Source organism: Eubalaena glacialis, chromosome 15 (assembly GCF_028564815.1).
Source record: "Eubalaena glacialis isolate mEubGla1 chromosome 15, mEubGla1.1.hap2.+ XY, whole genome shotgun sequence".
In the NCBI taxonomy this organism is placed as follows: domain Eukaryota; kingdom Metazoa; phylum Chordata; class Mammalia; order Artiodactyla; family Balaenidae; genus Eubalaena; species Eubalaena glacialis.
Genome location: NC_083730.1, coordinates 65,689,015 through 65,712,099, shown reverse-complemented (window position 1 = coordinate 65,712,099; position 23,085 = coordinate 65,689,015). Strand labels below are relative to the sequence as shown.

The 23,085-nt window shown below is 37.2% G+C and overlaps 1 protein-coding gene across 1 annotated transcript; it reads right to left on the bottom strand.

The window, feature by feature from the left end:
* Nucleotides 1-472: 472 nt before the first annotated feature.
* RNMT (RNA guanine-7 methyltransferase) lies at nt 473-23,066 on the bottom strand. The gene is made up of 11 exons (XM_061170017.1): nt 23,019-23,066; nt 20,325-20,783; nt 17,796-17,931; nt 14,184-14,309; nt 11,584-11,699; nt 10,351-10,532; nt 9,660-9,824; nt 6,548-6,665; nt 5,243-5,344; nt 4,274-4,307; nt 473-1,137 (listed from the first exon to the last, which is right to left on the bottom strand). The coding sequence occupies exons 2-11, from the start codon at nt 20,739-20,741 to the stop codon at nt 1,100-1,102; spliced, it is 1,434 nt and encodes a 477-aa protein (XP_061026000.1). The 5' UTR covers nt 20,742-20,783; nt 23,019-23,066; the 3' UTR covers nt 473-1,099.
* Nucleotides 23,067-23,085: the final 19 nt, after the last annotated feature.

The following is a 23,085-nucleotide window of genomic DNA, read 5'->3' as shown; positions in this document are numbered from 1 at the left end:
AGGGCTGACAACTCTAAGGGTTCTGAAATGGCTCATGCAAATTCTGAATGGGGACGAGACGCCAGACCCACTGTGCCAAGTACAACGTGGTGACAGAGGAGCAGGTACTGGTTGTTTCTGGGCCAAAGTGGGTAACGGATCTACAGCGTGCAGCACCCGTAACCTAGACCCGTCATCAGGGTGAATTCCTCCGAAGTCTCAGTCAGCTTCCTTTACCACCACGCTGCTGCCTGCTCCCCATCCCCCCACCCCAACTGCAGTTCCATATATAAAGCTGAAGAAAATGTGCAAACAGGTTCACATGGGAGAGGTTCACTAATGTTGAGAAAAGCACCTACGGCATTTTGGTTCAGTAAAGAAATGAATTACATCCTTGATAATTAGAAACATTAATTGCTATTGTAAGAAACTCTTAAGAGAAAGCTCCCCAAATCCAAAACAATTTTATGCTGGAATTTGAAATGTTCTATCTAGTTCTAAAATTGCATCATATTAGCAAATGAAGTAGTTGTTATTTATAATGAAATTTAATAACTGGTTAAAATCCTAGGTAATTAACTTTTATGACCATCTAAAATTTAGTTTTAAACTTATAATCTCAGCAATATATATTGAACACTTACATTCAATTGTACAGAATGCAATTAATTTAATCTTGAAAAACACTAACAAAACTAAGGAAATAAGCACACACACCCCCGAATCAGTACACTCTCTCACCAATTCTACAACTGCAATAAATTTAATACTGTAAATAAACACTGGACAAAGCAGAGCACTGGCGAAAGAACTCAGAGGCTTTAACAAGTCATTTTATAACTTTTATGAGCTAAGAGAGTGGAGGCAAATGGAATTCTTAGAACATTACTTAAAAATAGATTTTTAAAGACAAAGGTCCTGACTCACTCTTATATACACACACAAAGTTCATCTGTCACAGACAGCAAATGTTGAATTTATACACTGTAGTTTCCAGCAGCATCCTGCACGTTGAGAATAATTAAATTAAACAAGGACGTCAGATCTATGGAAGATGGACCGTTCAAATCTGTACAAGAAAGAACACAGCTGTTCTGGTGCTACTGCATATGTGATGTGCTCACTGCTGCTTCTCAAATGCAAAAACCAAGTAAATACCTAAAAATAAAACAAATAAAATTTAGAGGTTGGTTTCTCATATCCTCAGGGCAACAATCTCGGTCTCGTTCATAATCTGGTGAAAATTCTCAAGCAGCTTTTGAAAAGGAAAAATTCCATTATTTCTAGGAGTTCTTCAATAATTTTGAGTTATACTTAGGCAGATATGGGATCATATCTGCTTACTTGAAAACAAATATCCACTTACTGTAATAGTGACATCACAGCCCTGGAGAAAACCAGTTTAACAGCTCTAAAAATCTCTATTGACCGTTTGAGGAAAAAAAAAAGTATAAAAGCAAAGAAAATGAAAACTGGGAAACCTTATGATTTAATTATTTTTACCTGGAATAATTGCACTACTATGAGTGCAGGGGTACTCTAAGTTTGCTACTCAGGAGGGGGAAAAAACCCTAATAAAAATGGTAAGGAACATATATAACGTGCATGTTAAAATTCATCCAATTATCCAGTTGTCGTGTTGTAGGGCCTGGTAAGGAAAGTGAGCCAAAAGCCACATGATAATCGACAGTCCCAGCCCCAAGAGCACTCTCCCTTAAATAAGGTTTCCGGCTTTGATGTGTGTTCACTCAAAGACATCTAAATGCATCTACGGTTCCCCATTCTGAACCACACTGAAGTTCAAACTTATTATATCTTCTTTTAAGATACTGATAGATTTTATGATTATGAAAACGACTGAGAAGACAAATCCTCAAAACATCACAAAAATGTTCAGGGTGTTCACTAGAACATTCACCCAGAGAGTCGAGATAAGAAGCCATGTGACGAGGAGGCCTCGCCCCTTGAGTCAATTGTAGAACAGGGGACGGATGAAGGACGGCAGACCACGTAAGGGCCTCCCAATCCTCGAGTCCTCGGCCTCTCCAACCCAGCCTGCACAGGAGCACCACGGCAGTCTCCCCTAACACCATTCTGGTCATGCTATTCTTTACTCATTCTCTAGCTCCCGAGTCTTTTAGGAGAAATAAATATGGCTGGCAGCAGAATAGACAGATGGGCAGAAAATAGGCAGGGTGATCATCAACACTGTGGATTCTTCTTGAGGGGAAGGAAGCAGAGCAGCCTAAAGCACTCACTGGCAAGTCCTGAGGCTCAGGACAGGCCAGCACTGCTGAGCTTGCCGTGCACTCCAAGTGCTCTTTCTGCAGCGAACCCTGCCAAACCCACCCCAAACACATCTATACCCACTGCAGATAACCTGGCACTCCTGACCTGCCCGGATCTAGGGTCATATAAAACCAGTGCTTAATTCCAGATCAGCAATGAATAACTTTCTCTCCTTTCTAACTCAAAAATTCTGGAAGTCTCACTAATTATATAAAATACCTTCTGTGCCAGCATTTCAACTGGGATTTAAACAAAAGAAACTTAAACCACTTCTAAAAGCAAATCAGCAACAATTCTCTTTTCTTCCACATTTAAAGCATCTTCTAGAGGAGCAGCAGGCTCTGGTAATACGAGCTAAATGATTAGACCAGTAGGAGTCTAAAATATAGCTTCTTAGACTGTGGCACCAGCCCACAAAGCCCTCCAGGTTAGAAAAATGTAATTCATCACAGAGCAGACGGACCCTGACACACTGATCCTGGCTGCCCTTTGGCCATTGTTCCTTTCCTATTGCTTTTCTCCTCTCTAACCCACCTCTTCTTCAACTGTCTGGGGGCATCTAATTCTTCACTTGTATATTACTGCTAAAGTCCACGTTTAATATAAAAATATAGTGCTGATCTGCAGCCAGCACCACCATCACGACCTTTGACCAAGGTTGTTCTGTTACACGGCACTTTGGGATTGGTGGGACATCTAAGGTAGCTGGCATATCTCCACTCCAGGGAAACCAAAGAAATGTGTCGGTTTCTGCACATATTTCTACGTTTGTCAGAGATTACGTCTCTAGTATCTTCCAATCCCATTTCTACCGAGGGCACGAATATTCTGAAACAAACTGGCTCAAAGTGTGCCTTCTTCCCTTTTCCTCTCTCTCCAATTCAGCAAGTCCTAAGAATTTTCCTTTCCGTGGGTGTCCATGACGCCATGGCTGCGAGTGTGGAGCACCTGGGCTAGCTCTCTGACCTCAGCCAAGCTATTTGCCTGCTTTCCTATCTGAGAAAAGAAGACAGAATTAATAGTAGTCTACTGACAAAGCTGTGAGGATTAAATGAGGCATAACACAGGAAAAGTTTCAAATAGCGACTGGGCCCAAGCTAAACACTCAGTAATACCAACTATTATTATTTTCCAGATTTCACTAGTTTTTATTAAGCTCTCCTTCATCTGTTTTCCCCATTACAGGAACTTCAGCATGTAAAACAGTGTGCCCAGAAGTCACTTATTTATGTCTGTTTCTTCTACTGGATAGTACACTTCTGGAAGGCAGAGAGGTAACATTTATTTTTTTATCCTCCAAAGCCCTTTCATAGATCTTTATGTAAGTTAATATTCAAAATGTTTATCAAATGGGTTATCTCTGATTACCTTTGATTTTTCCTTCAATATAATCAACAAATATTTAACCAAAGAGTGGGAACTACCTTTTAAGTCGTCAGGGCAACCATATAAGGGTATCACCATCCTGGCAGGGAGGCTCTGGGACTTCACAGACTGGCCAGGCCTCTGACCTCTCCTCCAAAGACAGGTGCCTCACTTCAGAATGTCTCCACATCATGGCTGTTCCCAACCACACACCCTCTAAAACATCCTGCTCAGTGCTGCTTCACTAAATGTTCTAGTATTTATTATGACTTCACTGTCAACGCCAGAGAGGCCAGAACCAAATAAAATACACGGAACTGCTCCATAAGCCAAAATTTCCAGCAGAAATGTAAGGTAAAGAAGTCAAATACAGATGGCTTCATAGTAACAAGTAGACAATGAAAATGTTTAAGAATGCTCGTCAAAGTTTACGTTAAGGAACATCCTGCATATATTTTCTCTTGGCACTAAATAGCCGTGCAAGACGGGGAATTAGACATTTATAAGAATTTTGTGTATAACACAATCACCCCCTCACACAAATTAATATGTGTCAGAAAAATTCTAAAGTTTTCAGATTTTAATCACTTTGAAGCAATTTTTGAAAATGTCAGTAAATCTACACTGATGGTATACTCACTTGTAGCTTCCCATTCTGATTTACTTAAGGTTCCCTAAAATTTAGAAAAAAGAAAGAAAATTTCAGATTGAATATGCAAGTACATATATACTTATTTTTCAATAATGGACAGAGGTCTCCAAAACCCTAACTTCATTATAAATACACATACAATTTACTGTTAATATTATTGTGATCTGAATATAAAATAAATCAATGAGATTAACCTTTAATGCCATCTTCTCACCACTTTTGCGCTCCTGCCAATTCTCTAAACCATTGATTCTCAACCAAAGGGTGAATCTGCATAAAGAGGGTATTCGTGTGTAACTGGAAAAATTATCTAGCTTACATTTTTAACTTGGAAAATGGGAGGAAAAAAAAAAAAAAAAGAGGCCTATCTTGAAACATCATATAATACTGCAAGAGGGAATAAGATTTTTGTGTTTTTACAAAGGAAATCACAAAATAAAGTATGTATTATACAAAGGAAATAAATTGTATTTAGTGATGTACTTGCTACTTTGCAAAGGCACTGAGTAACAAGATATACAGTGGCAAGTTTAGTAACTAATATAATTTTGAAGAAGTGATAATTATGTAGTATTCATAATTAAGGAAAATGTGAACTTCCACATAGAAGTCAGAGAAAATGAAGATGTAATTTTTCCCCATCTAAGTTCATAAGCCCCTGAATTTTATCTATGGAACACCATGAGTCAGTAGTGTCCAGGTAAAGATACAATGGTATAGCAAGAAAACTCTCAAGCCAAGCCTATAACTTTTCTCCCATCCTTATTTCCTCCATTCTCAGTTCGTTAAAGTACATTTTATTCTATATTCTACAGTTATAAAAAGTTATCACAACTTAGGGGAAACAGACTACTGTGTATCTGATTTGTAACTCAGTGAACTAAGTATTGTAAACCAGTGAAATAATTTCCTAAGTTTCCATTTTTCTATAAAGCATGTTAAAAAATAAAAACTTACCAATGGCAACCTCACTTGACTGTTCTTCATGTACTTTGTTGCATGTTCATAGTCATCCGCCTTCTCAGATGCAAGTTTGGAATTCTCGTTTGCAGGATATGGCTAGGGAAGCAAGTGAAATTCCTAGTTGAGACATTACACTGAAATTTACAATTCAGAATTAAACACACAATCACTGAAATAAAATAATTAAGACTAATCTTTAAGTATTACTTCAGGAATACAAACTACACATACTTTTGAAACATGAAAAAAAAAGGAGTGAAGGGAATCCTCTCTGAACAAAGCAGCTGCCATGGTCAACACTGAGCATGATCAGAGTATCTACAATCACAGAGAGTCTACACAGGGACTGAATAGCATCCTGAATTGCCACCAAGGACCACTTGGCTGCAAACACCTTTACCTCCCTGACTCCTGGTCAAAGGCTTTTTCTGTTATGACTCTATGCTGAAGGAAGTTATCATCAGAAGAGCTAAACATTCATTTGAACATTATGGTGACTTAGCAGCCATGGAAGTATGACCAGCAACTGGAAATAATACAAACGAAATGCTCAGTCAACAGAACCCTGGGAGTTCCAGAAGAGAAGGAAAATATCCAGCCTCCAATACAGGTCATCTCCATATTTACATAAAACTGAAGAAGGGCCTCAAAAAAATGCTGTTTTTAAAGGTATGCTGGACAAATGTTTATTCAAATTACTTTGAGCACTATTTTTAATCCATTTTAACATCTCTTTATACTACAAAGTAAAGTGCTTTGTAATGCATGTAAATAAAAACAATGAATTACACACTCATGTAGCAACCATCTACTCTGTAAAGGTTATGTACTCTTTTAATTCCTTTCTTTGCCCTGTTACAACAAACTAGCTAGCAAGGAACCACTTTAGACGTACATCTTCCTGAAGAATTTTTAAGAAACTGATCCAGGAATGTTTACTTTGCTATCTTCTTTTTCCCCTTTGTAAGTATCCTATCGTAAGATCAGACATTAGAAATTTAGCTATGTGTTTGCTGTTTAAAAAAGTATTTAGTTTTTTGGACTTCCATAGTGGGGAGAGGCCAGGGTGCTGCTGAACATCCTACAGGGCACAGAGCAGCCCCAAATGCCAACAGTCCTGAGGTTGAGAACTCTTATGTTAAAGCTCTGTCCTAGGTGCTGAAGAGTCTAGAGTTGGCACCAATAAGCTGTGTAATTTATATAAATACTGAGTGTGTACATGGCCTTGAAAGAAATCTCAGAGACAGCCAAACAAGTTTACTACGACCTGGAATTTTTACACCTTTTCTAAATACTCACCTCCAGGGCCTGCATTCGTTTTAACAGCATTTTATTTTCACTGTTCTTAATCTTTTCCTCATAGAATTCCAGAAATGTTTTTTTGTAGACTAGTTTCATATTGTACTTCTTTGCCATTCTGTCCAAAAAAGATTTAATGAAAAGGCTTCCAAAATATTTGTAATTCCACACGCAACAGTAACATCTTCTGGGCTTAACTAAAAACCTTTACAAATTCACAAGAGGACCATGCAAAATGAGTGAAGGGCAACACACCACTGACCTGAAGGAAATGTGCAGTTAAATCTCACTGGGTCACAGGGAACTCCAGTAACGTAACAGACAGGCCAGGAAATGAAATGAAAGGCTGTGAGATGGGGACCACAGGCTGTAAGGAACACTTTTCTACCAACTCCATTTCATTTGACTCGATTCCTCACAGTGGCATTGAAAATAGTGGCCAACTTCCTTCTTAAAATAGTCTCTTTCATCTACTGGATTCCCTGGCAAGACACACTATTAATTTTTTTTTTCCACACTATTAATTTTTATCCTACATCTTGAACTGCTTCTTCACAGTTTGTTTTACAGGTTTCTTTTCCCAACTTCCAAATGTCATGGTTCTGAAGAGTGTGGCCCAGAACCTTGCTCGCTGTCACTCCCTGACGTATACAGCTTGCCAACAGCTACGGTAGCTCAGTCCTGGCCTCTGTCACTGCACTGTTCCCTAGAAATCTCCACCAGGACTGTCACAGGCGTGCTCTAACTCTCCACCTCCAGGGCTGAATCCCACTAGCCTGTTCTTCTGCCAATCATTGCTATTTCAGTAAATCCATCTAACGATCCACGCCTCCCCCTCTCTATGCCCAGTGTTCAGCACACCACCATGTCCTCTCCGTTCACCTATACAACATACTTCAAACAGGCCCACTTCTGACCCCGTCACTCGCCACCATCCTGCTCCAACACCATCACCACACAGCTGTACCACTTCGCTCATTTCGCTGCTATTCTTACCCTCCCTCAACCAATTTTCCAACTGCAGCCAGAATATGCTTTTAGCAGTGCACAGGTCATGTCCCTCCTTCACACCCTTCACTGGCTCTCCAGCACACTTAGGGCACAATTCAAAAGCCTTTAACGTGGTCTCTAAGGCACTCATTTATACAGGAGTGCTGCCTCATCTTGAGCCAGCTGGGCCCTGATTCCTTAAGGCCCAGTCACAATGGCTTTCCTTCAGCTCCTTGAACTAGCCAAGCTCTGTCCGTCCCACTTCAGGGCCTTCACACATATCATCCCTTACGCCTGGAACACTCTCCCTTCCAGTCTCCAACTGGCCAACTAGACAGCCTTTAGATGTTGACTTAAACATCACTTTTTCCAAGGTGGCTTCCTTAAATCCTCAATGACATTAGGTCTCCCTGTTATGCTTTGTGTGTGTATTTTTTCCGAGTGCATTTGCTGAAGTTGATTACTATGTAGCTGTAGACAACAAAAGGGAACCTGAGGATGATTTCAGGTAGCACAAAAGGAGGAGAGGAAGAAAGGGAAAAAGTCTGAAAGGGGACTTGTGAGGTGACAGATGAGGGGACAGAGTGAAGGAAACATTTGAGGGCCACTTGGATTTGCATGTAAGAGGCATACATAAGGCAGGAGTCCCTGTAATTAGCATTAGCCCTCCTTGGAAAGACAACATGAGTAAATATAAAAGCCTCTTCTATTCCAGGCAGTTCATTTTCTATTATAAATATCCAAAATGAGCCTTTACAAATGAAACCAAGCTTTAACCCTAAGAAATACCATAATTACAAAGAACTGAGACTCAATTTGACCAATCTGAATAGGTTTGCCATGTAAAAGCTAATTAACAAAATGGCAGAAGGGCATCTCAAAACCCTATGCATTTTCTGATTGTCTCCCTGAATGAATACTTGTCTTAATAAATAATTTTTTAAAATTTAAAATATTAAAGTGATACTTTATGACTTTATATGTTTATAATCATTAGGCAATATAAGCAGAAAAGATTGCTAGTGTTTGCTTAGCATTTAAAAAAAAAAATTTTCATTTGATTCTTTATCTTTTGGTGTATACTCAAATCACCAACTTTGTCAACCCAAAACACAAAGCTAACATACCAAACATATAAAACAACATACTAAAAACGTTTAATTTTTTTCTTTCATAAAGTTGAAGAGCATAACATTTCCCCAGTTTGCTAATTATAAGGAAAATGTGATATAAATTTTTTAATTTTATAGTTCATATTTATAAATTGTGCATAGTATTTTCCATGTTTAGTCACATGCTACTTCATTTTCTCATATTATTGTATATAATTTTTATATATTGTAGAACTCCTGAAAATCCTACACCCATAATTTTACAAGCTGCCTGAGACACAATTCAAATAATCACCAGCCAAAAATAAGTAAAAAAATAAAGCTCTTCCTCTTCCTTAGTTAATAAAGGCTTTGTTTTAAAAAGAAGGAAATGCAGTTTGGTCAGCTGTGACATGGCCTGCATTTAACTGGACTCTTCCACGTTCCCTATCAGGGAGACCCCCAAGACCAAGAAAAGGCCTTGGGGCCTTACCTGAAACCCCAGCTTTCCCTGTGCCTGTTGTATGCCAGGACTCCTAAGAATTCAGGTGCATGAGTGAATACATTCCTGAATCAGTACTTTATTATTGTCATTGTCCGTGAGACAGAGGCAATTTCATAAGCTATAGCAAAATATAAAACAACTTTTAATACCTATCCCTGGCAAAAGGAGGATCTCTACTTTGGGAAGACTCATTTTATGTTACCAAAGTACCAGCAGTTACTTAAAAACAAGTCTTTTGCTATTTATAGTGTCAGTTATTTTCTTCCACAACTTGCAGGCAACAGGCTCCCTTTCTTGCCTACAGGATGAAATAATTCCAGGAATAAGAGAAACTAAATGAGTAAGGCTGCAAGAGACCTATGGCACCAACCCTGGGTTTGAAGTTATTCTTTTTTTAAATAAGGCTGTCCTTCTTCTTAGGATCCCACTTAAAATAAGAAACAAACATAAATACTGATTTTTTTTTTTCCTTTTCTTTCTCTCTTACGCAAAAAGAGAATAGTTAACAGATTAATGACATTCTTACTCATTTAGCAATGGAAAATAGACCAAGAATTCAGGGACATCCACAACACCTTCCAAGTTGAAGTCATATTTGCAGCCAAATAAAGGATAAGCTCCTTTCTTCTGAAATTTCACAGTATATATTTCATTTCCAAATGATTCTGTTTCTGAAGCTTCAAGGCGTCTTCTATAAAAGTTATCCCCAAACCAAAATAAAAAGATTAAATTTGTTATTAGGTCAAATTTATTTTGATCAGATTAAATATGGGAGGGGGACACACCCATGATGCAATTTTATAAAGATTAGCTTTTAATTGGATTTGAGCTACTTTTAAGAAGCAATACACTAAAAGATCATTAACAATCTCACTAATAAAATTATGCTGGAAGTAGGTTTCACTATCATGACAGCTGGTTAAGTCCCAATGCCTCACATCTTATCTGGAGTTTGTCTAGCAATACCACCTCTGGCTTTTTGGCTGGAAGTAACATCAGTCTCCAACTTACACAGAAAGATGTTTTAAAGGTTCATCTGCAAATCTGACTTTTTAACTTAAAATTTGAGTATCTACTCAAATACATTATCAAAGTGCTCAGCCCTTATAAGATCAACACGGCATGTTCTATAAACTTTACTCCTAATAAACACTTGCTACTCTAAAATAAGCTTAATTTTGAGTATTTTATAAACCACAACATATAAAAGTACTTACATCAATTCAAAGCTATTGGGAGTGGTACCAATAAAATAGCCTCCAGGGCTCAGTCTCTCACATGCATTTCTGAGCATGATGTCAGCCTGCTCATAGGACTCGAATGAGTAATGGCAGACAAACTGACAACTGCAGATGTCAAAGCACATTTCTGGGTCACGAAACTTATCAATCAAAAGTTCCTGAAACAAATTAAAATGGGTCAAGACTTTGAAGTTGGCTGTGACATAAAAATTTAGTGAATTAATTTCTAGAATTAGGATCCTTAAAATAAAAGTAGACATGACCTCCCACCAACCTACCCTTTCTCATTACGTATCATAAAGATCATAATAAAAACGTTCTTTCTTTCTGGTTCAATAGAATTTGATTCCCATTTTCATAGTAATTTTAAAAACCAGAGATTCTGAAATCATGCTAAAAAATATATCAAACATGACATTTAAAGGAGTTGATCCTTTAATTGGCTTTACTTGAAAACTAAAGTAAAATGATGTTGAACAGTAACTTGGGTTTAAAAAAAAACACAAAGCTGGTCTTTGGGACATTTTTTACTTTTTAGGCTGCGCCATGCAGCTTGCGGGATCTTTAGTTCCCCGACCAGGGACTGAACCCAGGCTACGGCAGTGAAAGTACTGAGTCCTAACCTCTGGACCACCAGGGAACTCCCTGGGACATTTTTTTAAAACGCAAAAGTGTTTTTAAAGGTTTCCAACTTTCTAGCACTTTTCCTTCCCCTTTCACAACTGCAAACAAAATGTGTAGGGTTACAGGTATCTATAATAGTTCAACGAGCTAAGGAGTCAGAAATGTTCAAGGGGGACTTCCAGCATTTCGAGTGCCTCTATAGTCTTGAACTTCAGCTGTTAAAGAGATTCGGAAACAGGTGTCACCAGACTGTGACATGTTGGGAAACCACCCAAACAAATTACAAGGTAAACAAAATGAAGTGCAGATCTATTTCAAAATACTAGAAAATAAATCATGTCCAAACAGAGAAGCAACAAATGATTTCCAAAGTAAAAGTATTAAAAGCTAAAAATTCCCAGAAGTATTCACTGGGTCATTTAAGGAAATTTATCATTAATGGAATTTCTAGTTGAAACTGAAAATCCATGTCCTAAAGATGTTTAATGTTTCTAAGCAAATTTTTAAAAAATGAGCTGATTTTTAAAGCAAACCATTTACTCATACTAAAAATATAAAAACAGACAAATAAAAAAAAATACATACCTTTGAACAATCAGCAGTTATAAATTCTGCACTGAAAATATATTCATTATCACGACAACGATTTTTCATGTCCTCGTACCGCTGCTGACACTGTTTGACAGAAACATCAGCAATATCTGGAAGGGGGACGGGTGTTAGTAATGTCAACAAAGGCCCACAGAGTTAAAACGGAAATGCAAAAATGGCACAAATCTAGACTTCATCTCAACTTTTAAACTTTGGCAGGGAATCTAGCCTTAGAAAAGCGAAAAGGTTCTACTTCCTTCAAAACAAAAGCGAAGAAAGTCTTTTGTTCCAATGGAAATGCCCTCTTATTTTTCAAAAGGAACTAACCACTTTCTCAATAGGTACTGACAACAGAAAAGTTCTACCATGATTTTTAAATGCTTATTCAAAGTTAAAAGCAGAAAGTTTGAATTCCAATTTGGATTATAAAACCTAACACTATACGCCCAGCTCTTTATAGTTTAATAAAATGTTATTTGCCTTTTCCCAGTGTTGAGATTTGCACTGCAGGTACAAAAGCAATGGTGGGTACCTTGTCATGAATACAAGGTAGGGGCACCAATGGTACTGGTAATACTTGATATATTCTTCACTGCTATAAGCCAGCACAGAAAGAAAAGAGGGGGAAAAAAATCCAATTTCATTTAAGAATGTCCTTGATAAGCAGTAAAAATTAATTTTATGAAATCTTCAAAACATTTCTGCTACATAACAAAGTCTGCCTGAACAGGACTGGTGTGACTGCGCTGTAAGCTGTACTGCCCACTTTTTTCACACAAAATTGTTTCACTTAAAGAACCACTGACAGACAAACTGGTTATTCAGACTTCGTAATTTGGCAGACCTTTTCTTCATAGTGAAAAAAATGAGCCTGCCATTTCATGAAAACTTTGGACTGTATTTGTTACCAGTGATAAATTTGAGCTTTCAGGTGAAAAGTTCCATCTCTGACAAACTTGTATCTACCACCACGGGCTGGGCATCTTCCCAATACTTAAGACTTTTCTGATCGATGGTGATATTAAACAAATGTGATTTCCTGATGTCAACATTTAGAAGATTTGCATAACTTTAGTGAACATTATTTTCCAAATATTACAAAATCTTGCAGGGTGAAGTGCAAGATAGACCAATGGATTTAGATATAACAGAACACAAAAAGTTCACCAATGTGGTTTCAGATTCCACGCTGTAACTAACCTTTAAAGGAACTATCACTTGCCGAATTTTGATGTACTATCAAAGATGAATATCCTCAATTATCTGAAAAGGCTATTAAAATACTCCATTTCACAACTACTCATCAAATAAAATAACACACCAAAACATACTGATGCAGAAACAGGTGTGAGAGTCCAGTTGTCTTCTATTATTCCAGACTCTAAAGGAATTTGCAAAAGTACTTTTAAAATGCCAGTCTTCTCACTACATTTTATCTGTAATAAATATTTTTTAAATTCTCGGTTTTAATTTCTATAATCAACAGATATAACCACATACGCAAAAGCTTTCTGGGGTCCTCAATCATTTTTAAGAATGTACTGTGGTCATAAAACCAAAAACTTTGACAAGTGCCGATTTAGGCAATACTACTCCACAGGTGGTGCTGGGCACTTCCCACAGGAAGGAACATGACATCATCTTGTCCCTCTTCAGGGTTAAGACTGACCAGCAGATTCACGCACTTGATTCATCCAGTTAAGTTCCTATCAACTTTTCACCTAATAGCTTAGATCTATTATTTTACCAAGCGTGGAAAAATTTATTCATCATAATTTTTCAATAAAGAGGAATTTCGCTTTTCAACCATTTGGTTTATACAGGGTTAGAGAAGATAAATACTCGCCACCCCCTCCCTTAGTTTATGAATTTCAGAATAATGAGTAAGTTTCCTTGCTCCCTCCAAGTGTGAACAATGAGATTTCTTTCCTTTATTTCATGTTTCAATACACTGTAATCACTGTCTTTTTTAAAAAATTAATTAATTAATTAATTAATTATGGCTGCGTTGGATCTTTGTTGCTGCACGCGGGCTTTCTCTAGTTGCGGCGAGTGGGGGCTACTCTTCGCTGCAGTGCACAGGCTTGACAATGAGGTGGTTTCTCTTGTTGCGGAGCACAGGCTCCGGGCGCGGGGGGTTCAGTAGTTGTGGCTTGCGGGCTCTAGAGCACAGGCTCAGTAGTTGTGGCGCACGGGCTTAGTTTTAGTTGGTCCGCCGCATGTGGGATCTTCCCAGACCAGGGCTCGAACCCGTGTCCCCTACATTGGCAGGCGGATTCTTAACCACTGCGCCACCAGGGAAGTCCCTTGTAATCACTCTCTTTTTTAATGAAGAAACTATCCTATCTTTGGCCAGTGAAAGCCTTTCCAAGTTTGTGCTTCAAACATGGAGTCCGACATGACTCCAATCATCCTTGTTTTTAACACCATCAGTGAAGTCTCATTACTCATTTTAGAAAACACCCATCTCACGCCTAGCCCCCAGACATCTTGTGGTAAGGTATTTTGGTGTTATGTCCATAATGAGATCTTTCTTATTTACATTTACCTGACAGACCACAAATTATTCTTTCCCATGCCATTATCTGTCTTACCGGTACAAACTAGCTTGTCAATTCTTCCCTTTTTCCACTTGAGCAAATCTCCACCTTTACCACATCCCAGGTCCAAAACAGTGATATCACGTTTTTTTTTCAGTCGCACCTTTTCTAAAAATTCTCCTAAAAGAGAAAATTAAGTCATAATAAATGATCTCTTCTCCATTTTTACTAAAGCATAAACTGTTACCCGTAATAACCTACTAACTTCTGCCTGACATGTACAGTAAGTCCCCTACATACAAACTAGAGAACTTTCAAAGATGTGAACGTGTGTTTGTGGGCACGTGATGTCAATCACGTAAGTTAGTTCATGTGTCTGGCGTACACTGTCACATGCATGCTCTACAAGTGGTTGTGCTTTTGTGTATTTTACGGTACAGTACTGTATAGAGTACAGTAGTACAGTATTATTTCAAGCCCAGAAAGTCCAGAAGCTAGTGTAAAAGCAGTGGTGATGTAGCTGGTACTGCTAAGAAGAGCGGGTTGTTGTAATGTACTACTGTACTTTTCAAGGAACTGTATTGTAAGATTAAAAATATTTTATTTTTTGTGTTTGTTTTTTATGTATTATATGTGTGAGAAGTTATTATAACCTATTACAGTATAGCACTATAAAGCAATTGTGTTAGTTGGGTACCCAGGCTAACTTTGTTGGCCTTACAAACAAATTGGACTTACGCACATGCTCTCAGAACAAAACTCGTTCTTGTGTAGGGGACTTAGTGTAATATAAACACATTCATTTATGTAATTAATTCATAACTTCTAGAAAATATTTCAAAATTTAACTAAGAGTTAATTAACTTGATCCTTCAGCATTAAAGATGAAAGAGTATGTGTCTGGTATTTAGAAGCTAAGACAGGTTTTTCAAGGTTATTTTCAGAATTTGATTCAACATTAAATAGCAAACATTTTATTTTTTCTCTCTCATTTTATTAAAAAGAAGTTTAATAGTACAAAAAAGTCGCATGACCTTGGTGGGTCAATAGCAAACAGTTTAAATTCTAATTAATACAAGAATACCCAACACTTGCTCATGATAAGAAAAAAATTATTCATAATTTTTTGTAGTTCTCTTTCCAAAGCTAAGTGTTTAGCTTATTATACACTTAATAATTATGGGATCACAAGAGACCTTAATTTTGATAAAAGATGTCAAGCTTACCTCTAAACTAGTCAAAAAACTACACATACCTCTTAATTTTACTATCATCAGAATTCTTAAAAACTCTGAAATAAAAATGGAGCCTTTTATCCCAATCTACCAAATCACATTAAGAGCCAACGAATAACATTAGCATGTCCCTTACATCAATAGCCAAATGGTTCAAACATCAGTTAAAGGCATATTAATATTCTTAGACAATGAAATATTCAGCAATTCTAAAACTGGATAAAATACTGAATCCTAGATCTACTCTTCCTGTCTTTATCATTCTGAGTTTAATGCTTTCTATTTCTTATGTGTACTATTTTGACTGCTAGAATATTCTGTATAAATACTTCTGCCTTTCACTGTCACAGAAGTACAAGTGTTCCACATTCAACTTTCTGCTATGAATCTTAAAAAAAAAAAAAAAGCATAAAATATAATACGGAAAGAGTGAAAATAAGAATTATAAAATCTCTTTATTTCCACATAAGATTAATGAGAGGGGAAATCTTCATGAAACATTATTCAAAGATATCTTTATCACATTCAAGCATCGTACTCAACTATCACTAGCTATAAGCAGCAACAAGGAGGCGAAAATGAATGACAAAGAATGGGTGTTGAGAAGAGAAAGAAAAAAGGCAGCAAGGGAATTTGGCACAGACCACACTGATTACAGCAGGACCGGAAAGACAGGTGCAGATAGCAAAGCACCCATTGAGAGAGTTGCTGGAACAGCTGAAGAAGAAATAATACCATGAATATGCTGAGAGATAAATTTTTGCTAAGTCTGACATACGTGTTTTTAAAAACTACCCGTTTCCCTATTTATAAAAATAATACAACTGGGGCTTCCCGGGTGGCGCAGTGGTTGAGAATCTGCCTGCTAATGCAGGGGACACGGGTTCGAGCCCTGGTCTGGGAAGATCCCACATGCCGCGGAGCGGCTGGGCCCGTGAGCCACAATTACTGAGCCTGTGCGTCTGGAGCCTGTGCTCCGCAATGAGAGGCCACGATAGTGAGAGGGCCGCGCACCACGATGAAGAGTGGCCCCCGCTTGCCGCATCTAGAGGAAGCCCTCGCACAGAAACGAAGACCCAATACAGCCAAAATAAATAAATAATAATTAAAAAAAAAAAAAGACTTTAGCCCGTATCAATTTCATTCAAAAATCTCCCACTAAATTAAAAAAAAAAAAATAATAATAATACAACTAACAATGTGAAAAATAGTGCTGAACTTAAAAATATTTATTCAATGAATAAATACATGAATAAACAACACATTAGGAAAAATACTCAATGATAACTTATCTGCATTACTGAGGATGATGAGGAAAGGAAGAGAAAAACTGAAAAGAAATAAGGAACAGCATCCAAAGATTACGAGTACAGAGTAAAAATGCCATAATAACTAACCTAAAAAAATAAATAAATAAAAAGAAGTTCGTTTATTCATTTACCCTGGCTGACAAGTAGCAGAGTCAAATAAGTCTTATTTTTATAATAAAACAAAGAAAAATATTAAAATGTGTTCGAAATAATGAGTCTAGTTCCCACTCCTGACACTTCTCAGAATGGATAATTTATCTTTTAAAATTACTAAATTATCGTTAAAACTAGTAGAAAGTAGCCATAATTAGCACTTTATTCTTTTCAGTGTAAATATGAAAGCATTCTCACTTTTTCTGAGGTTGGCTTTTAAGAAAACAAAAACAGAAACCAAAATTAAAAAAAAACCTTTTCGTGAAAAACTTCAAAATCTACTGGCTTTTAAAAATTCTCTAATTTCAGGTAAGTGACTATTTAATATACTTGATACACAAAGCAATAAATATATTCTGAATCATATTTCCTCCACTGACTTTCATTTTAATATCAAAGGCGAGTTTCCATAGATAAAATGCTGTCCAAAAAGTTGAATGTCTTCATCAATCCTCAAAGTAAACTTTATTTCTCCCCAGAAGAAAAAACAAGTTCAATGGACAATCAATACACATGATGACCTTTACCAACTCATTAAAGGCCTAGAGATAAAAAATCATGGCACTACCCATTTTCTTGACCTAATGGAACCCAAATGTTTAATTCAACAATATATCATTGCTCCAAAACTATTAGAGTAAAATAGATTATTTAATAGCACTAGGTTAGCTTGATTCTAAATGTAAAAGCACGCTGCCTTCTGAAAGCCTGATTAACTCATCAACTTAATATTAATTAAACACTCATTGCTATCTTATGTAGTCAATCATAAGTAAATATGAAAATAATTTACCTAAAAGGCTTAGTTTCAGTTTTGGCTCCAGTTTTATAAAGCCAAGCTTTGATGATTAAATGAATAGTAACTAAAGACCTAGTAGCTTTGTGTATGATTTACCATTTGGGGAGTAAAAAATGAGACATAAGCTGAAATTAAAAATTCAAAACTATAAATCAAAAAACAAACATACCAATGAGGACACTTTTCATCCAATTATTAAAGTTTCTTAGGTAAAAAATTCTACTTTGGCTACGCTTCTCCAAACCAACTTCCTGGAGTTCATTGTAGTGAGCGGCCACTGCTGAGCTGTGTCCTTCCTCCAAGTTCTGAAAATAAAAGAATGGAATAAAATTAAGAAGCTGAACATGAAAAAAATTAGTCTAAAAGAGCATCTGACCTATATACGGATAAAATACTACTGAAATTGGTAAACTTCATTAAGCAATGGCATAACCACAGAAATCCTAATTATAATCACATGGAAGATTTTCCCCTGTTCCCTATTTTTAAAAACATCTTCTGATTTAAAAAATTTTCATCTTGATTTTCATCTATAGAATTTTGGTGTTAATGTATTAATAAAACCAGTACTCTTCCAGAGTTCTGATTTATTCAGTTCAGTAAATGTCAGTCAGTGGATGAAGTTCCTACAAGAATATAAAATAGAAATAATACATTTATTATATTATTATAAAATTGTTGTGGGCATTAAGTGAGATAATATACACAAAGAGATGGGAACTCAACAGGCTATGTTCAGTGTCAGTGATTTCTATTATTTGCTATTAACCTAATTCAAGTTTCAATTTGTGCTCTCTATCGAAGACCCTAAGCATTCTGCAAAAATGCCAGGAAGGTAAAGGGCTTCAGATCCCCCCACTCCCCTGCTCAACCAAAGTGTTTCATCTGACATGTAAAATAGGTAAAAGGTTTAAGATTTTCACTTGAAAAAAGGGTTCCACTGCTAGTAAAAGTTTGAAAACTACATTTATGATACAAGCTCCTCTCTGTTACAAAGATTTGCATTCCACCAATGACAATCATGTGGCTTATCTGCCACTTTCTTCCTGAGGATGGCAGAATTTTACTCATTCATTGAGTAATCCAGATTCCAACTCAGATCCCGCCACAATATAGTATTCCCAGATGAAAATGACTTGCTATCCCTTGCTTTATAATATTCTTGCTAAATACCAGGCTTAGCTAAAATTGTATGTAACAACCCTAATAAGAAGTGGAAACACCATAGTTTAAGGAATTACATTAAGAAAAGAATGTAAAGCTGGGTATCACCTTGATATTTATCATTGTAAGTGATAATCTCAAATACTTCAGACACAAAAGAGATGAACACCTAATTACAAAGGAAAAAAAGAGGATGAACACCTAATTAAAAGAAAAAAAAAGAGATGAACACCTAATTAAAAAGGGAAAAAAATGAACACCTAGTTAAAAAGGAAACAAAATTTAAAAATTAATTAGGAACACCTAATTAAATCATCTGGACCTTACACTGTTGTGTTTTTGAAAGTACTAAGAAAAAGCAAACTATAAAAACTACCTTTCAAGTTTCTAGTCAAATAAGATTTCCGAAATAAGATAAAAATTATCTCATTAGCAGTAGTTGTACCTACATAGAAAATAACTAAATTACAAGAGTTAACACCCTACTCTATCTTAAGACGATGTCTATTAAAAATAGAACATTCCTACAGATGGTCAAAAAGCACATGAAAAGATGCTCAACATCACTAATTATTAGAGAAATGCAAATCAAAACTACAATGAGGTATCACCTTACACAGGTCAGAATGGCCATCATCAAAAAGTCTACAAACAATAAATGCTGGAGAAGGTGTGGAGAAAAGGGAATCCTCGTACACTGTTGGTGGGAATGTAAACTGGTACAAACTGTACAACCACTACGGAGGTTCCTTAAAAAACTAAAAATAGAACTACCATATGATCCAGCAATCCCACTGCTGGGCATATATCCAAACAAAATCAGAATTCGAAATACATGCACCCTAATGTTCCCTGCAGCACTATTTACAATAGCCAAGACATGGAAGCAACCTAAATGTCCATGACAGAGGAATGGATAAAGAAGATGTGGTACATATATACAGTGGAAAATTACTCAGCCATAAAAAAAATGAAATAACGCCACTTGCAGCAACGTGGATGGACCTAGAGATTATCATACTAAGTGAAGTCAGTCAGTCAGAGAAAGACAAATATCATGATATCACTTATATGTGGAATCTAAAAAATGATACAAATGAACTTATTTACAACACAGAAATAGACTCACAGACTTGGAAAACAAATTTATGGTTACTGAAGGGGTAAGGTGGGAGGGAGGGATAAATTAGGAGTTTGGGATTAACATATACACACTACTATATATAAAATAGACAATCAACAAGGACCTACTGTACAGCACAGAGAACACTACTCAATATTCTTTAATAACCTATATGGGAAAAGAATCTGAAAAAGAATGGATATATGTATAACAATCACTTTGCTGTATACCTGAAACTAACACAACATTGTAAATCAATTATACTCCAATGTAAAATAAAAATTAAATTAAAAAAATAGAACATTCTTAAGTTATTAAAATTATGTAAAAAAAAAGGTATTACTTCACAACTGCTAGAGATTTCAATCTGACGTATTCCATTATGAATAAAAGAAAATACACTCAAAATACCTTTTGCTTTTCAGGAACATCTTCAAGTTCTATTTTTCTCCTTTTCTGAGTGCCATCTCCAGTAGGTTCATCTTCTGGAAAACCATCAGTTTCCATTCTTCTTTTCCTTGAAATGCCTTCAGCATCACCAGAACCTTTTCCCTCTGGGGCAATTTCAGCATCAAGTTTTCTTTTCTTGGATGGAGTGTCTTCCCCACAACTAGAACTTTCCTTTACAAGATCATCTTCAAACTCCATTTTTCTCTTTTTTGGAGTGTCTACTTGCCCACAAGTAGGAGCCTTTTCAGAAAGCCCAGTCCCAGGAGAGGTTGTGTTTTCATTAACAATGAATGAAGACTCTGTTTCTGAATCTATTGATGTTTTTGCCTCTTCATGAGAGATCTTTTCACATTCCTCTGCTTTTGCAGAATTTTCCATTTTTGATTACTTAAATAGATGGTAAAACTTCATGAACTAACACTGGAATGGCAAAAATTTCATATTACTTGTAAACGTAATGCTGAGACTTTAAAAACAATTTAAACCAGAAACTAGCCATTTAATTTCAGCGATCAACTAAGAGTTTAAAACCTCATTAAAGAATATTGAAAACAATACTGATATATATTGCATATGAATTTCTGAAAATGCTAATGTGGAAGTACTAATTATAATCCTGGAACACTTCTACAATCTTGTCCATAAAAGTCACCATTGGCATTAAAACTGACAAATGAAGTCGTGGTAAATGAAGTCGGTTCCATTTCTATCCTGATCCTTACCCTACAGCCTCGGTTCCCCAAATGCGCGCTGGACACTATAACAAACTGATATGGGTACAGGAGGATATTTCAAAATTTAAGGCAAAGGTAGTGACATCTGACATCTGGAAGATATCACAGATACAGCTTCAAGTAGAGCATAGTTTTAACTGAGTAGATTGCACTACATTTCTTTAAATGACACCAGAACCTTGTGAAGCTGAGACTGGTGGTACCACAGAAAATCAGTGTAAAACAGGAAACGAAGTTGGTGTCAAATCCGATCTCAAGGCTTGAGAAGATATCCAGTACTCAACAGATGTACATATTCCACTAGTATGCATTTGTGGTTAGCTAAGAATTAAACACAATTTTTTTTCAATCTGTGCATTATTTTTAAAAACAAAGTTGTTAGGACACGCATATTAAATTGTTTGGACTAAACTATTTAGTAAGGGAAACTGCTAGGTATTTCTTTTGGCCTAGGGACACTGAAAACCAAGAACAGGAGAAGTCTGGGAACTTACAGTTGACTTCTAAAATCCTTACTTCGTAATGGGTGTCAGAATTAGGTAGAAAGTGAAGCAAGTAGAAATGGGTGGACAAGAAGTTTCAAGACCCAGCCTGCAACTTAATGACCATTAATCTCTTTCAAATGTTCTTAGGCCTATGTGTGAAATGGGAGGGGGAGAAAAATAAGTGAGCTATTTACTGGACGGGAATTTATTAAGTCATTCAACAAGTTGAGTGAACGCCTACTACAGAGAAGCTCAATAAGACACTACGTGAATTAGTCTTCAAGAAGTTTACAGCTGATATACTACTATTCAAATGTTAGGCTGTATTATTCAAACCAAATGGAAAAGAAAAAGCAAAAGTCCAAAAATCAGTGAGATTCAGCAAATTCAGAACCTGAAAATTATGAAGGGGGGGAGTGTTCCCTGTAAAGAAACAGAATAAGAAATAAAGTCGCTTAATGGAATGGGTAAAAACAAGTCACTCTAAACCGGGAAGGGTTTCAAGGGATATTAACTTTCACTACCCAAGGTTTGAGGTAACAAAATACCAAGACGTGCCAAAACAGGAAGAAATGAATCAGAGAGAAAAAAATTACCCAGAAATGTAATTTTCTGAATACTGCTTAAAATGATTATCTAGTAAAACTATCCACCAAATTATCAAGTCCCTATCTTCTCCTCCCTACCATTTATTTCCTAATAAGGAAATAGAAACTGGTTTTAATTTCAAATAAACCAATGTAACTTATCCTTAGCTATAAATAATTCTAGCTGTAAACGTAATATCTAAATTCACTATCGGGAATAAAAATTAATTTTATTTATATTTATCTGTGACATTTTCACAGATGAGATTTTCTAAATAGACAATTCGGTCAGAATAAACGACACGGATTTCCAAACGAACTCAGAGGTGGATAAGACTGAGGCCGAGCGTCTAAGGTGAACAAAGAGTAAGGTCCAGACCCAAGAGGGCTGTCCTTCGGAACCCTCGAGGAAGAACTCAGGTACAGAGTCGACAGATACACAGATGCGCATGAACGATCACACCTGCATCTCGGTGACCTGCGCGGCAGTCACACCCGAGGTTTCTCGGGAATCGCCGGCCCGGGGACTCGAGCTCAAGCAGGTGGACTCCACGCCCAACCCGCCGGCGGGCCGGGTCTCCTCGAGCCCGAGGACGCACTGAGCTGCCCCAGCGCCGCCCGGCTCAGGTTCCAGTCCACTACGCAGGCCAGGCGGCCGGCCGCTCCGGCTCCGGCAGCCCGGCGGGCCTGAAGCCTCTCTAGGGCCTCTCGAACCCGGGCCGGCTCTGCGCAGAGGGGCGTCAGCGCCCACGGACCCGGCACGGCCAGAGGTCGGAGGGCCTCTTCCACCGGGGCGGGCGCGGCTACACACAAAGAGTACGGAGCCCAGCGCTGCAACCGCACACTCACCGTCCAGCCATCCGCGACTCTGTTTGCGGAAGCGGCTCCGCGCCACGCGCACGCTGTGACGCCACTT